Source organism: Danio rerio, chromosome 2 (genome assembly GCF_049306965.1).
Source record: "Danio rerio strain Tuebingen ecotype United States chromosome 2, GRCz12tu, whole genome shotgun sequence".
In the NCBI taxonomy this organism is placed as follows: domain Eukaryota; kingdom Metazoa; phylum Chordata; class Actinopteri; order Cypriniformes; family Danionidae; genus Danio; species Danio rerio.
In genome coordinates this window covers 57,022,501-57,038,860 of record NC_133177.1, presented here as the reverse complement: position 1 = coordinate 57,038,860, position 16,360 = coordinate 57,022,501, and the positions used below count along the sequence as shown (strand labels likewise).

General features: G+C 37.7%; 1 protein-coding gene across 4 annotated transcripts in view; it reads left to right on the top strand.

Annotated features, from left to right (window-relative positions):
* Positions 1-16,360, top strand: part of pnhd (pinhead) — a 62,583-nt gene that overhangs the window by 15,312 nt on the left and 30,911 nt on the right. For all 4 annotated transcript variants that reach the window (XR_012387031.1, XM_073916435.1, XM_073916454.1 and 1 more), the window contains exons 6-7: positions 11,043-11,125; positions 11,261-11,317. Coding sequence is in view for 3 of the 4 variants with exons in the window: in XM_073916435.1 (XP_073772536.1) it covers positions 11,043-11,125; positions 11,261-11,317 (140 nt within the window). In the remaining variant the exon portion in view is untranslated. The remainder of the gene's footprint in view (positions 1-11,042; positions 11,126-11,260; positions 11,318-16,360) is intronic.

The window sequence follows — 16,360 nt, the reverse complement described above, 5'->3', positions numbered from 1 at the left end:
TATATTATATTATATTATATTATATTATACTGTATTATATTATATTATATTATACTGTATTATATTATATTATATTATATTATATTATATTATATTATATTATATTATACTATATTATATTATACTGTATTATATTTTATTATATTATATTATATTATATTATACTATATTATATTATATTATATTATATTATATTATACTATACTATATTATATTATATTATATTATATTATATTATACTATATTATCTTATACTGTATTTTATTATATTATATTATACTGTATTATATTATATTATATTATATTATATTATATTATATTATATTATATTATATTATATTTGTTCAAAGTACTCTAAATGTGCTTGTCAGACTTAAGTTCCCATTCATCTTCAAAAGTCTACATATTTCTCAACATGTGATATTAATATGATGACAGGACAGTTTGTACAGTAAACTAAGGTCGGTGGGTGTCTGGGTGGGATATGAAAATGACTAATCATAATCTTCCAGATTAACCTAGATTTGACTCCCCCACCCCCAGATTTACACCAGCAGACGTGACGAACACATGTTCATTTATTATCCACAAGTTCCAGGTTTACTTATTTCGAATATCTACATTTTCTATTGTGGTATACAGTTGAAGTCACAATTATTAGCCGTCCTGTGAATTTTGTTTTCTTTTTTAAATATTTCCCAAACCAAGTTTCACAGAGCAAGGAATTTTTCACAGTATTTTGTACAATATTTTTTTCTTCTGGAGAAAGTCTTATTTGTTTTATTTCAGCTAGAATGAAAGCAGGTTTTGAAAAAACTAATATTTTGAGTTCAATATTATTAGCCTCCTTAAGCTGTATTTTTATCGATTGTCTACAGAACAAACCATCAATATACAATGTCTTGCCTAATTACCCCAACTAATTACCCTAAGTAACCTATTTAAGCCTTTAAATGTCACTTTAAGCTGAATACTAGTATCTTGAGAAATATCTAGTCAAATATTATGTACTGTCATCATGACAAAGATAAAAGAAATCAGTGATTAGAAATGAGTTAATAAAACTATCATGATTAGAAATGTGTTGAAGAAATCTTCTCTACGTTAAACAGAAATTTGGGACAAAAATATACAGGAGGGCAAATAACATGAATCAGCGTCTCTGAGAAAGTCTCTCTCACCCTTAGTCAAGTCGTGGACTGCGAGTTTGACCTGTGAGAAGTTTCCGCTGCCGATTTCTCCCCGGAGCTCATAAAAGCCGACCCGTCTGCCGAATGTGAGCTCATCGATGAGCTTCTCGTTGTGTCCCAGGTCATAGACAGCTCTCTCGAAGGGCGTCTGCTTCACGATGAGCTCTGGACTCACAGCCGCCGGCTTTCTGCTCAGCGTTTGACCTTTCTGCTTTTTCTCCTCCGTTAATTTTCCAGTGTCTATCCAGGCCAGTTGAGGCACCAGCTCTTTATGGTGGGATGGCACCGTCTGCTGGGCCACTTTCCCTGTATAGAGGAAAAGGACTAGTTTAAATGGCTCCTAAGTTATTTGCAATCATTTTAATTGTTTTTTGTGTGAACAAACAAATTAAAGGGCTCCTAGTTTACACCTTTTACATGATGTAGGATAAGACTTTGTTGTCTCGAGAATGTTTTTGTAAAGTTTGAGGACAGAGTAAAATTGTCTCTCCAAGTACCACCATAATGGCCAGTATTGAAATACAGTAGCGTAGTAGGCCTAATTAAGCCGCTACAGCACTGCAAAGTTCAAAAGCATGGCAGATTAATTAGGGGCCGAACACCGAAACGGTGTGTAGGCCCTATTGAAATTGCTCCATTTATTATTATTCTTCTGATTCTTCTTCTTTTTCTTTTCCGGAATGAAATCGCAATTTTGAGGGTCTAAACATGCCCGAAAACTCACGAAACTCCCCAGAAGTAGCGAAAATTTACGTTTGTTATAGCTTTCGGAAGTGGGCGTGGCAAAATGACTCGACAGCACTACTTATGCATATATGACGGACTGGCCCTGTATCTACGATCCATGCACAACTATGAAATTTGGCACACACGTCAAACATGCCAATTTCAACAAAAAAGTCTCTTGGAGCGAAACCTCAAACCCAACAGGAAGTCAGATATTTTTAACTTCCTCGCCACTAGCCGAAAAAGTGTCATTTTTGCCATTTACAGGCGTTGTATTTTAACAAACTAATTTTATTCGATCAACACCAAAATAAGTTTTGTCATCTAAATGCCTTGGCGGTGTTAAATTGCGAAGATCTCGTCGAAGGTCGTGTCTTTGGAGGCCACGCAAACTTTGACTATTTACCACGAAACAGTAAGTTGTTAGAACTCAGGAATGCATTCTCCGATCTGCCTCAAAATTTATGTTTGAAAAGATTCCTCTCCTGAAGACATCTACATGCCAATACTGAGTCACAGTCATAGCGCCACCTGCTGACAGAAGGAAGTTTGGCTTATAACTCAGCCAAACAGTCTGACCTGCCTGAAAATTTGCATGTTCCATAAGATTCCTCTCCTGAAGGCTTCTACCTGCCAACATTGAGTCACAGTTATAGCGCCACCTGCTGACAGGAGGATGTTTGGCATAAAGCTGTGGTTTTCTCAGATTTTTAAAATATATCAGCTTAAATTATTACTGTTCGCAGTTCTTTGTCACCCTGAGGCCACCGGGTGGCGGTGAGCCAGGGTGCGAGGTCCCTTTCATCGCCTCTTGCAGCTTTAATTCTTATTATTATTAATATTTATTTTGTCAGCCAATTTAAACATTATAAATAGTTTGAACATTACCTCTGCACTGTGCTTACAGGAATAAAATGTCAACTTTTAAATTAAAATCTGCTTTTAAAAGTTCATTAAAACTGTTCTTAAAAATGTAAAAGAAAACTGCTGTGCTTAAATGATGTAAAGTATTAACATAAAGTAGCTGATTCATCAAAAAATGTTCTCTGGACCTCATAAATATAGGCTATATGTTATCATATTCATATATAGGGTTAAAACTGAACTGACACTCTTTCAATTTACCATAATATTATGTGTATAGCTGCTTTGACACAATCTACATTGTAAAAGTGCTATAGAAATAAAGGTGAATTGAATTGAATATTAACTCTTTTTGACACATTTTAAAAATATATGATGCATGTATATATGACCTGTTTGTATATCTTTGAAATCTAAACATTATCTTCTATTTTAGATACATGAATTGGATTTACATATATAGATAAGAAATTAGATCTGCTCACTGCGCGTTAGAGTTGGCTATGTGTTTCAGAAAAGCAAGCGGTTAAACTATACCTGTCAACATTGGGATATAAAAAACACAATACACCCCCAACAACCGTTGCAAATATGGGGAGGAAATTAGCTTTAAAATATAGAATGCATAACAAACATTAGAAAATTGAAAATAAAATCAAAGGTTTAGCCTATCAAAAAATGTACTGATTACATTGGTGTTATCGTAAAGCCTGGTTTATACTTCTGCGTCAAGTGACCGGCGTAACCCATGGTGCATGCAACGCGCATAGCTGTGCATTTATACTTCTGCGCGCTGTCTCTGCTGGTCTGCATTAACACTTCCGAAACACTAGTTGGCAATGAGGTGTAAATGTTTCTCTGTGTCGAGTTTCTTCGCTGCGGTTTTGCTTTTTCTGAACACTTCCGGGATGTACAAGTGACTCAGACTCGCTCATTTTGAGGCAGGGACCGGCGGACGTGCAACAACTTTAACTATGAGGTAAACACAAAACAAAACTTTCCATTCGGAGCTCCTTCACGGGACTCCACACTTGTAAACAATCGCTTCATCAGGCTCGCACCATTCACGCGGCTCTCGGTCCGGCCCAGACTCGTCAGCGCTACCAAGCCGACCAATCATAGAGCTTGCGCTATGCGTTGTTGCGACGTGTAGTTACATAGCATACGCCGGCGTTTGACACAGAAGTATAAATCAGCCTTAAGCATCAAAGTGTTTTCATTTTTTTACTTAAATTATTCAGTGATTCCTGCGCATATCGCTTGAAGGAAGCCTGCATATCACTAGTGGTACACGTTCCACAGTTTGAGAACCACTGGGCTATGGTATTAGTTTATGAGTCAAATATAGCAAGTGAGGTTATTTGATATATAATTTGTAGTGGATTTTATTCAAGCAAATGATGCAACGATTTCGAACAAATGCTGTTATAAAGTTTGACACATGCATGTTTAACTTTACACCATTTTTGCACCTTAACTTGAAGCGACCTTGTGTAGCTTCTATGCGGCTGTGGTGATTCAATTATGACTTAAAGCGATTTGATGGTCTTTGCTTAATTACAAACATCCCCTGTTTTAAAAATCTTTTATACTTGTAAAACTCATTCTTAAGGTGCTTATGATCACAGAGAGCTGAACAGATCTTTTAATCTCAGTTTTGCAAATGCTGTTCTGTGGACGTTTATATGCGTTACTATGGAGGCATGTTAATAAGCGGCTGTCAATCAATTTGGTGGGCAGGGAAAACTGCATTCCTACATCACCTTGCAGTGGGCCTCAAAATAGCTGGGATTTGGATCCTATTTTAACATCAGGAAATTGAAAAAAAGAAATGTTTGTTTATTGTACTCGGACATTTCTGTCCAAACAGCTTCCAAAAATTGATTTTTTATCAAAAGTGCCCTTAAAGGGATAGTTCATAATATGGTTTGCACCTAGTGTTGTCAGGATACTGGATTCTGACATAGCAACTGTCTTTACAAAAGTTGCGTGTAAGGGGGAAACATGTCAAACTTAATGACACATTTGAGGGCTCAAAGGCAGAGGAATGCCTCTCTCGCGTGCTCTAGGTGTCACGTGCAATCGCTCCCTCGGGCACTCGCTTCCTATGCTTTTGCAGCACTTGCTCTCTGTGTGACGGTGCTGCGCACATCAGTTCCCCGCATTCGTCAGAAGTTGACGTCCTAATTGACACAGGTAATAAAAAGATTTTCAGTCTTGTTCATGTTGTGAAACACTATCAAAATGTCCACTGTTGATGATATTAGACTTCTGTTTTCAATAGCGATTTTAAGAAATGCAGTCGTGAATTTACACAGTCGGCAAATACCAAAGAACAGATGTAAGACATTGATCAAATGTAGTTTTCAGTCACGCTCATGTAAGTCATATTCAACTTGTTTAGTTTTGCCTTCATTCATTTTAGATTTCGTTCTTCAACACGTGATTTATTTACAACACATTTTTAAACATAATAGTTTAACTAACTCATTTCTAATATCTGCTGTTTTATCTTCCCCATGCTGACAGTCAGTGCAGAACATATTACTAGTTATTTTGCAAGACAGTTGTATTCAGACAAAGTCCCTTTAAGTATTTTAGAGTTTTTTTATTCAGATCAAAGTGTAATTTCAAGACTTAATCAGTTAACTATAAAAGTTGAAATAATAAGTCAAATTATTATGTAACTGATTTGTTGTGTATATCAAAAATATACAGTAAATTTCTCTTTAGGAGGCTAATAATATTTTGTGATATATATGTTAAAATGTGCTCCCAATGCTGGATAAGTTGGCGGTTCATTCCGCTGTGGCGACCCCAGATTAATCAAGGGACTAAGCCAAAAGTAAAATGAATGAATGCATGATAATTCAAATATATAAAATATGAATTGATGTTTACTTTAAATTATATTGTTCTATTAAAATTTATTTGTTTTTTTTAAAGATTTTGTCAAATAAAAATTTTTTCCAGAGTCATCCACCATAATTTTGTGGTTAAAAGGTATCGGTTCAGGCACCATTTTGGCACCGGTATCGTTTTAAAAGTAACGATTTAGCACCGGTATCGAAAAAAACCCAAACAATACCCAACCCTAATGTTGACCACGTTCTTAAACAACGCTAATTTGTCATTGTGTTCTCATGCGCAGAAATGACTTTGATTGGCCGTGAAGGTCATCAGTTCCACAAACTCACCACTGTTTACCAAGTGTAAACACAGATACAGGGACACTGGAGCGTTTCAAAGTAATGTCAAGCAGCTGGTTTGTCTATAAGCTGACCAACGAGCGATCCACTGATGAATTGCGGCTTTGAAATGCTCCAGTTTCAGTGGTGTTTAAGAACGCGCTCAACAGCGCTTAAATGTTAGCAGGAAATGGACGTTTTTAAAATTTCAGTATCAATACGATTCAGTATCGCGATGACCCTTTTTGCATCTGCTTGATTCTTTTTCCGGTGCATTGATTTTGTAGATCGCTTATTTCAGGAAGTAGAGGTAGTCATACAAATGTTCCTTTTTAATGCTTTTTAATTCTACATTTCTTCGGAAACAAAACCACAAATGTTTCGACTCAACATCTTCCTCGGTCTTTAAAAGACCTAGAAGTTGCTAAACGAGTGAAAACGAGTTAAACTCATTGGCCATGGCTAGGGCCAGACAAAATCTGTGGACATTTATGCGGAATGATTGGAACAAGTAAATGTTGACAGATTACATTTTTGGTGAACTACCCCTTTAATCAGACTTTTAAACAAGTTATACAAAGTCAAGTTATTGTTGTGACTTACCGCTCATACCACCCCCTTTCCAGTTGTACACATTTGTTGCTATGAAAAGCTCAGCTCCAAGTGAAAATGACTAAAAGCATGTGCTGTAATGTAACTTTGCAGCGCGAAAGACCGCATGCTTGTGTGTGTGTGTGTGCGGTGAGCACACTCAGTCAGAAGCATGCGGTCAGCATTCGGTCTTATTCGCACACTCAGAGACGAGCAGAGCGCACACATCTAAAGTCATCTTAACACGAGCGCTTTAATGGTCAAATAGGTGTCAAAACGCGGCGTTTAGTGATTATTCAAATTAACACTCATTTGTGTAATAAACAAACGAGTTGAGCATCAAAACACACGTGAAAGAGAAACCATTTAAAAAAAAGTGAGAAGCGTGCGATAATCCTGATTATTAATCAAACAAAAGGAGAAAATCCCTCACTGCTCTTGACTGAAGGACTGCTGTAGCTAAAGTGTTTTTTTTTACAGTGAAGATGCTTAAAGCACAGTTTGTTTCATATTTTTATTCTATTGTATTTATTTCTCTTTGCAGGGTGGAAAATAACTGTAAATATGCTGTTGAAGTCAGAATTATTAGTCCTCCTGAATATTAGCAACCCTTTCCTCCCAATTTCTGTTTCATGGAAAGAAGATTGTTTTCAACTTACTTCTGAACATAAAAGTTTTAATAACTCATTTCTAATAACTGATTTCTTTTATTTTTGTTATGATGACAGCACATACTATTAGACTAGATATTTTTCAAAATACAAGCATTTAGATTAAAGTGCAATTCAAAGGCTTAATTAGGGTAATTAAGCAAGTCATTTTATAACAGTAGTTTCTTCTGCAGACAATCAAAAAATATATTGCTCAAGTGGGCTAATAATATTGACCTAAAATGGGTTTCAAAATATTTAAACCTGCTTTTATTCTAGCCGAAATAAACAAATCAGCCTTTCTCCAGTAGAAAAAAAAATATTAGAGGAAATACTGTTAAAACTCCTGGCTCTATTAAGCATCATTTGGGAAATATTTGTTTAAAAAAGAATCTCAGGAGCGCTAACAATTTTGACTTCAACAGTAATCGTTTTGAATAATCGTGATTACAATTATGACCAAAATAATCGTGATTATGATTTTTCCCAAAACCGAGCAGCCCCAGTTTGTGAAGACAATATTGGATCTTTTTATTTAGAGAAACACTTGATATAAATTGTATTTACTGTTTAATTGGCTATCTAAGAAACAAATATGGAAAACTATCAAAAAAAACGTTCCTTTCTTGAATTCATTCGATATACGTCTAACACATTTATATACATCTACACTTTGCTTTTAATGTTTTTGTATTGGGATTGCCATTAAAGAATCATTATGATAAAAGTTTTACAAGCAAAAAATGTGCATGAGCAAATCCTCTTTGCATTTGCATTTTGAAACTCACACAGGATCTGTCCTCTTCCATTTTTCCCAGTCCTTAAGGGTAAAGTGTTGCTCTTCATATTTCCGAACATCTTCTGTCTCTTTTGTCTTATCCAGTAGCATCCAAAGTCTTGAAAATCCCAGTATTGTCTGTAATCCGTCTGCAAATCAATCTTATCTATTCAGTTTTTCCTCTGTGCATCACTATAGTGTATGAATGTTGACAGACAGCATGTGATCACCTCTGTTAGCTCTTCACACTGCTGGATCATGTGTGTGTGTGTGCGTAATCCTGTCTCGCACACTCACCTACAGACAGGTGACTCACCTCTCACCCCTCCTGTTGTGGGATTACAGTGTTCAGCTGTCTGTCACTCGCTACACGTGAAAGTAGAATTTAGGTTTGTGTGTCTTCGGGCTATCGTCGTCTCTTATTTTTAATTCCTAGTATGTCGCTATGTGGTTGCTAAAGTATTGCTGTACTATATATCATTTTATATATAATTAATTTACAGAATAATTAGCCCCCTGTATATTTTATTATTCAAAATTCTGTTTCATGGAAAGAATATTGTTTTCGTTTACTCATTTCTAATAACTGACTTATTTTATCTTTGCTATAAGTACAGCACATAATATTTGACTAGATATTTTACAAGACACTAGTATTCAGCCTAAAGTGACATTTAAAGGCTTAATTAGGTTGAGTAGGCAAGTTAGGGTAATTAGGCAAGTCATTGTGTAAAGCTGCGGTCACACTAGAGTTTGATAACGCGAAATTCTGTCGTGCAGCGCTACGAAAAGGGGCGGGATAAAACAAGATAATTAGACATTAACAGAAGCGAGTGATTGGTTCATGTTTTAAATTTCTGTCCAGAGAGCTCATGTTTTGGTCCTCGATTGGTCTCATGCAGTCAATTGATGCGATCTCGCAGGTCACATCTCACCAAGCCTAAACTTTGCACTGCAGCAACCTGCGAAACTTGACGCATGACCTTGCTTTTCCAGTCTGACGCATTCGCATACGTATGAATGGAAGTCTATGGGGAGAAAAGTCCAGTGTGACCGCAGCTTTACAGTGATTTGTTCTGTAGACAGTCCAAAACAAATATTGCATAAGGGGACTAATAATTGTCACCGACTTGGTCCCAGTCATTCCCCTCGCTGGCCAGCAGAGGCCGCCATCCCCGGACTTCTAAGCATTACATCATCCACCTAAACTGATTGTGCACACACCTGATCTGAATCCAGGTAACGACCCACGCTCCCTATATAAGCCACACTCAAACACCAGTTCATTGCGAAGTCTTGTTCAGCCACGGCCAACATTTCTGAGCGTTACTCCCTGCCTGATCTTCTGTGCATTACCCCGGACTGTTTCTGACTCTGAGTTGCCTTCTGCCTGCCCACGACCCACGCTTGTTATACGGACTCTGAACCACGCTGCCTGCCCACGACCCACGCTTGTTATACGGACTCTGAACCACGCTGCCTGCCCACGACCCACGCTTGTTATACAGACTCTGAACCACGCCGCCTGCCTCTGATCCATGCCTGGTAAATCACTCTGTGTCTGTCAGCCGCCAGCCCCCGATCTATATTGAATGCTGTTGATGTGAGTTCGCAATTTAGTACGTATTGGATGTTTGTGTTTGAACCGTGTCTATTAAATACTGCAAAATGGATCTGAAAAAGTCTCCTCGTTACAATAATATTGACCTTAAAATGTTTTTTTGAATATTTTTTTATTAGAGTTTTTGCAGACATAGAAAAACAAAGAACAGACAGGCAAACTTAAATGTAAAATAAAGCATGAAACAAGGAAAAAATATATAAGATAACATATAAGATATATATGACATACAAAAAGACATTGGAATGGATGTAAAGAGAGAGAGAGAGAGAGAGAGAGAGAGAGAGAGAGAGAGAGAGAGAGAGAGAGAAAAATATATAAATCTTCAGAAATTAAACAACTATATTAGTATTAATGTTGTGTTAGAAAAAAAGACTGGATCTCACATTTTATCGAATTTTGCAGTGGTCCCAGATGTGGCATATCTAATTCGCCTAAACATCTTTCTTCCAGACACCAAGCAAAAATACAAATATTACAAATGTAAACATTGGCTGAGCAGCTTATTGACCTTATTCTAAAATGCGGAAGTGCGCCTGTTTTCGCGATTTGTCTTAGAACTTCTGATTCAGTCGCCTATGGTAGAAATGACTAGGAATAATAAACGGCAGAAAATGGCCAAACTACTTGCTCTACAAACAAATGTTTGCATGACTACACAGACCAAGTAGCATAATATAATAAGAAAATATTAAATTGCAACATCAAGCAGCGTAACGAGCAGTTGTTAACGTCAAAAAATGAATGGAAGTGAATGTGACCGGAAGTCGCGAGACAAAAAGATTCAAATGGCAGCGCCCACTTGACAGCTGAGAATAAGGTAAATATGGTAAGGATGCTCTCTCCTGATTGTGAAGTCAATCTGGCAACCAGGGTTTTCATCAGAAAAAAACACTCCTCTCCAATGTTTTGAATTGGACTGTAATACCTATATCAATAAACTGGGTATCGATCTGACATACTACACCTTTACCCATTTATCAAGCAAAGAACCATTTATGGTAACTCCATTGACAATGATATACAATAACCCTCAGTATTTAATGAGTACTTCAATTAGTGAAATATAAAGGGTTAATAATGTGTTTTAGTGCTGTTGTTTATCGATGTTTCATTGGTAATTGCTGTAATGTTTAATAAGTGGTTGCTACAGAGTTATAGGTAGTTTCTATATGCTTTCAAGGTGTTTCTATGCAGTTTTTAGTTGTTTATATGCTGTTCTGTATGCATGGTTTCTGGTCTGAAAGTAAAATATGGTTAGCATTAATAGCACACTTTTTAAACTAGACCAATAAACAGGGCTATTATCACATGTCTCCAATACTCTCTGTACATGTGAGTGAGCAGTGTAGAGATTACTTATATATTGTGTGATATAATGTGCAGCATAATGTGACCTAATTATACAGGTCGGTTTTTTCTCTGATCCTCCAGCGCCTCCAGACCGAAGGATAAGCAAACGGACACAATCCCCATTAGAGCCAGACGTCTGGCCTCAGAGGGAGATGGAAGCGCCTGTCTGTCTGTCTGTCTGACTGTCTGTCTGTCTGTCTGTCTGACTGTTTGTCTGTCTGTCTGTCTGTCTGTCTGTCTGACTGTTTGCAAGTCTGTCTGTCTGTCTGTCTGACTGTGTGGGTGGGTGTGTCAGACAGAAAGTGACTCACATTAGATCCGCTGCAGCTGATTCTGCCGACAGAGGAGGAGTAACAGTAAGTGTTTGTTTCTGTTTCTCCGCCCTCCTCTGAAGTTTTTCTTATTCAATCATTTCCCAAATGATGTTTAACAGAGCGGGGAATTTTTCACTGTATTTCCTATAATTTTTTTTCTTCTGAAGAAAGTCTTATTTGCTTTATTTCGTTTTTATCTTTTAAAAAAATCATTTAAAGTCAATAGTATTATGTTGTATACTGTACGTGTTTAGGTTGTTACGGAACCCCGGAAGGGACGTAGTGGAGGAGAAAAAAATTGGCTGAGTGAAAAAAAAAAAAAAAAATGGGTGAAAGAAAAAAATGGGTGGGAGGAAAATATATATTTCTCAGTTTTTTGCGTTCTCTCGCAAAGTTTTGCGTTCCCTCGCAAAGATGTTTTGCGTTCCCTCGCAAAACTGCTTCTCCACAAACACTTCCTGTTCCCTTCACTCATGTAAACCCTCCCGTTTTTGCCGAAATTCTCCAATTTTACAATTCTATCCCACTTTCTTTACATTAAATCTGTGCGTTTTGGGATAACCAAAAATACACTGCTTGAGTTAAAATTATCATTTTTTTAAAAACCAAAATCTCTGAATTGTAATATTTTATGCTAAGAGCTTAGTTTAAGCAATATTGAAGACGATTTTTTTTTTGCACCCTCAGATTTTTAATAGTTGTATCTCGATCAAATTTTGTCTTATAACCAACGGCGCATTGATGGAAAGCTTATTTATTCAGCTGTCAGATGAATTCTTATTTCAGATCCTTTTAGCTTTTCTTAATTTCAAAAATGCAACACTTTGGTTTTGTGGTCCAGGAACACAAATTATAACTCTATATCACAAACCCGTACAGAAAATGTAGAAACTTTAGTCCTTATTAAGTCAGTCCAGTTATGCTTATATGTATAGAGCGCTTCACAATCAGTCCACAGTCTCAGTTATCCATAGAGGATTCTGCAGTACTTCTCGTCAAATCTGGTTGAAATGTACATCCCTCTCTTTCTACACCTGCTATTTTACATTTTTGTTGTGGTCTGGGGTGACAGAGGGCCTCCGTCATCTTCATTCATCTGTTTTTCCCTTTGAAACTTTTCCTCAATTTATATTCTTGATGTAGAAGAGGGCCTCTAAGGCTATTATCATGGAAAAATGGCTGCTTTAGAACTCAAACCTAGTCTTTTTCTATTTACTAAGGCCCGTTCACACTAAAGACAATAACTATAAATATGGATATAAGGATAACCAAATTTGTGTCTACACCAGCTAATGATAAAAATCTGTTAATGTTTAGTTTATGCTTTTCTTTTTGCATTGTTTTTGTAACAAACAAGTGTGCTTTGTTTCTAGCACATTTAACCAGTAAATCCAGCTCATGTAGTCAGATTTAGTCAGTGTAAGTGAAATAAAAAACAACACAATTTTTTTTCAGTATTTTTAAAAGTGGAAAGACAAAGATGCTAAATCTAAACTTGATACCTTAGGTGCTTTTTTTTTAAACTTCAATTTGCTGGCCTAACTTCAGTGGTAAACTTCCATTGAAAAGAGGGCTTAACGTCAAGCGGTGCCTCTCCACAATGTCGTCTGTAGCATTGTATTGTGCAAGCCCTTTATATTTCAATGAATTCTGAATGTCTGTCAGTGTTTTATCATTTATTAGATGGAAAAATCATTCTGAATGGGATCCCAGCAGCTCTGCTGTTGTTTTACATTTACTGCGAACATGTGGTAATGATACAAATTTACATGAAGAGACATTAAAAGGAAAAGTAGCTCAGGTATCCAGCTCAGTGTATCTTTTGGTCATTGGGTTTTCATTTTAGTGTTACAAACCCCTGACGCTAGTCTAGGGGATGGTGGGGTTTGACATTTATAGGTAATTAAATTATATTTATTAGGGATGTAACGGTATCAGAATTTCACGGTACGGTAATACCTCGGTATGAATGTCACGGTACGGTATTTATTGAATCATTTACAGGAAAAAACAAAACTTATAAAAATACTCCAAAAAAGTGCCAAAAGTGTCAATGACATACAAATTAGCCATCTATCTGTAAGCTTTGAAACAGGAACTTCAATTTTAATAACAAAAAAATATTAAACCATGTAAAAAAATTAAGTTTCAATGTAGTATTGTTGAAAACTCATCACAATCAACATTTAATCACTCGCTCACTCACTCACTTAGACAGAGATGGGTTTAAAGGAAAATTATCATATAAATATAATCTGGTAAAAGCTGGTATCTCTGGGTATTTACAATGTCCCCTGCAACAGAAAAAAACCCTCTCGTTTGGGACTGAGGTTTCTGGGACAAGAGAGATATGACTTGGCCCAGGTTGACAGCAGTGGGTAACGTTGTGCATTGTCTTTCCCCCACTTGAGAGGACAAACCATGAGTAAGATAGAGGTCTCATGTCTGCATCAATCTGAACAGTGTGCTGACAACACCGCTATTCAGTACGCGCGCGACAACACAGCTGATAAGAACTCGCGCGACAACACTGCTATTCAGTACGCGCGCGACAACACAGCTGATAAGAACTCGCGCGACAACACAGCTGATAAGAACTCGCGCGACAACACCGCTATTCAGTACGCGCGCGACAACACAGCTGATAAGAACTCGCGCGACAACACCGCTATTCAGTACGCGCGCGACAACACAGCTGATAAGAACTCGCGCGACAACACCGCTATTCAGTACGCGCGCGACAACACAGCTGATAAGAACTCGCGCGACAACACCGCTATTCAGTGCGCGCGCGGCGACAACACCCGCTTTAGAGTTTTCCAGCTCTTTTTCATCCCCGCTTCTAGCAGCACACTCCATTTCCGCATTACTGAATCTGTAGCGACAACAGACCGCAAGGGATGATGGTCAAGCATGGGCTGATGGGAATTGTAGTTTTCGCTACCTCCCGTTCGCTTCATTCGCCTGAGCAAATTTTCTCAGAAGACCTATAGTTTTACCGAGTCATGCGACTTCGGTAATATCGAAAAAAATTAATATTGTGGTATGACGGTATTTACAATACCGTTACATCCCTAATATTTATACAAACAGTGATTAAGTGCAAAAGACAACAGAAGTAATACCAAAAATATGTGACTTTATTTATAATTCCCAAAAGTGAACTAAAACAATGAATTATTCATCTGTTTTGGCCACAGCCATATCACCCTGCAGCCCAAGACCGGTTACTCACTGAAGCTAAGCAGGGCTGAGTCTGGTCAGTACCTGGATGGGAGACCACCAGGGAACACTAGGTTGCTGTTGGAAGTGGTGTTAGTGAGGCCAGCAATGGGCGCTCAACCTGTGGTCTGTGTGAGTCCTAATGCCCCAGTAAAACGTGAAGGGGACACTACACTGTCAGTGGGCGCCGTTTTTCGGATGAGACGTTAAACCGAGGTCCTGACTCTCTGTGGTGATTAAAAATCCCATGGCAATTCTCGTGAAAGAGCAAGGGTTTAACCCCGATGTCCTGGCCAAAGTCCCTCTATCGGCCCTTATGATCATGGCCTCCCAATCATCCCCTTCCACCGAATTGGCTCTATCACTGTTTCTCCACTCCACCTATAGCTGGTGTGTGGTGAGCGCACTGGCGCTGTTGTCCTGTGGCTGCTGTCACATCATCCAAGTGGATGCTGCACACTGGTGGTGGTGTGGAGAGACCCCCCTCATGATTGTGAAGCGCTTTGGGTGTATGGCCATACACAATAAATGCGCTATATAAATACACATTACATTACACTACATATTCAAAAATAAAGAAAAAGTTGGTAAGTAATGTTAAATTATACTATTTACAATATATACAACACTGAGACAAAATCGAGCAGAGCTAAAGAAATGAAAAGAACAAAACCCAAACTAAGTATCTTATATATATAGGTTATATTAGTCTTAAAGCTCATTATCAACCATAGCAAAGTTTTTGTAATGTTGTCCGATAGTCTGCTTTGCAAGACATTGGGATACTTATGACCATGTTTTTGAAACATGCTGATTGCCTTTCATATTAAAGCAATTATGTTTATTTTGATTTCGAACTATAACATGGAGAGATGAGCAACGATTCCAAACGAATGTCCACTGCACCTGTTACTGTCACTCCTGAAGTGGAAGTGATTTTAAAGGGTCACGAAACACCAAAACACATTTTTTGAGCTGTTGACAGTGGTATATGTGTCCCACACTGCTAAAAACACTATTAGGTCACATATTTCACTAAAAAGTGTAAATTGGTTGTTTTTGCGTTATTTCAAGCAAATTCGTACTTCCGGTTTGAAACTAATTTTTGAAGCTGCGTCACAGTCATGACATAATAGCGTTGTATTCCAGCGTGCAGACTGGACGTCTGTGCCAGAGTGTGTCTTATTACGTCTTACAGTGTGATGCATTAATGCATGAGCAAGGCTTGGTTCAAACCAATCAGCGCGCTCTATTGTGCAACTTCATTAATATTCATTACTGTCACAGTGTTTAGACGACAGAGACGCCACGTTGTGTTGGCAAATCAAGCGTGAAGTGTTGCTTTTATAGTTTGCTGCAGTGAAGTTTTGTTTTCATTTTCTCTCTGTGAGAGCGCAGCTGGACTCACGTGTGGATTAACAGTGTACGCGACGCTCGACAACAATAATTTACGTGTCTAAGGAGGATTATTGTTTACCTGAGAGCTGTTCTCATCTGCAAACGCTGAGATCCGGATTCGCTTGTAGTCTCCTCTTAATAAAGACGCGGCTCTAGTTGCTGGTGATTGTCCTGTTTCTACAGATTCGGTAAGTGAGCGACCAGTGCTCTTTGTTTATTTAGTTTGTATTTTATTTGTATCGAACAAGCTATTGCACCGAGTGTAAACAAGTTAGCACTACAACCAAACTATAACCTCGTGTTGGATTTTGTGACCGGAATAACACACGCGGCTTTCTGACGCTACCTGCCGTGTGCATCTAAGTTTCCGGGAAATGCTGAGTTTTTTTTTTTCTCTCATTCGCCGTGCGGTATCTAACATTGAAAATACACGCTTAGAGCAGTTCCTTGAATCAAATATCTCGT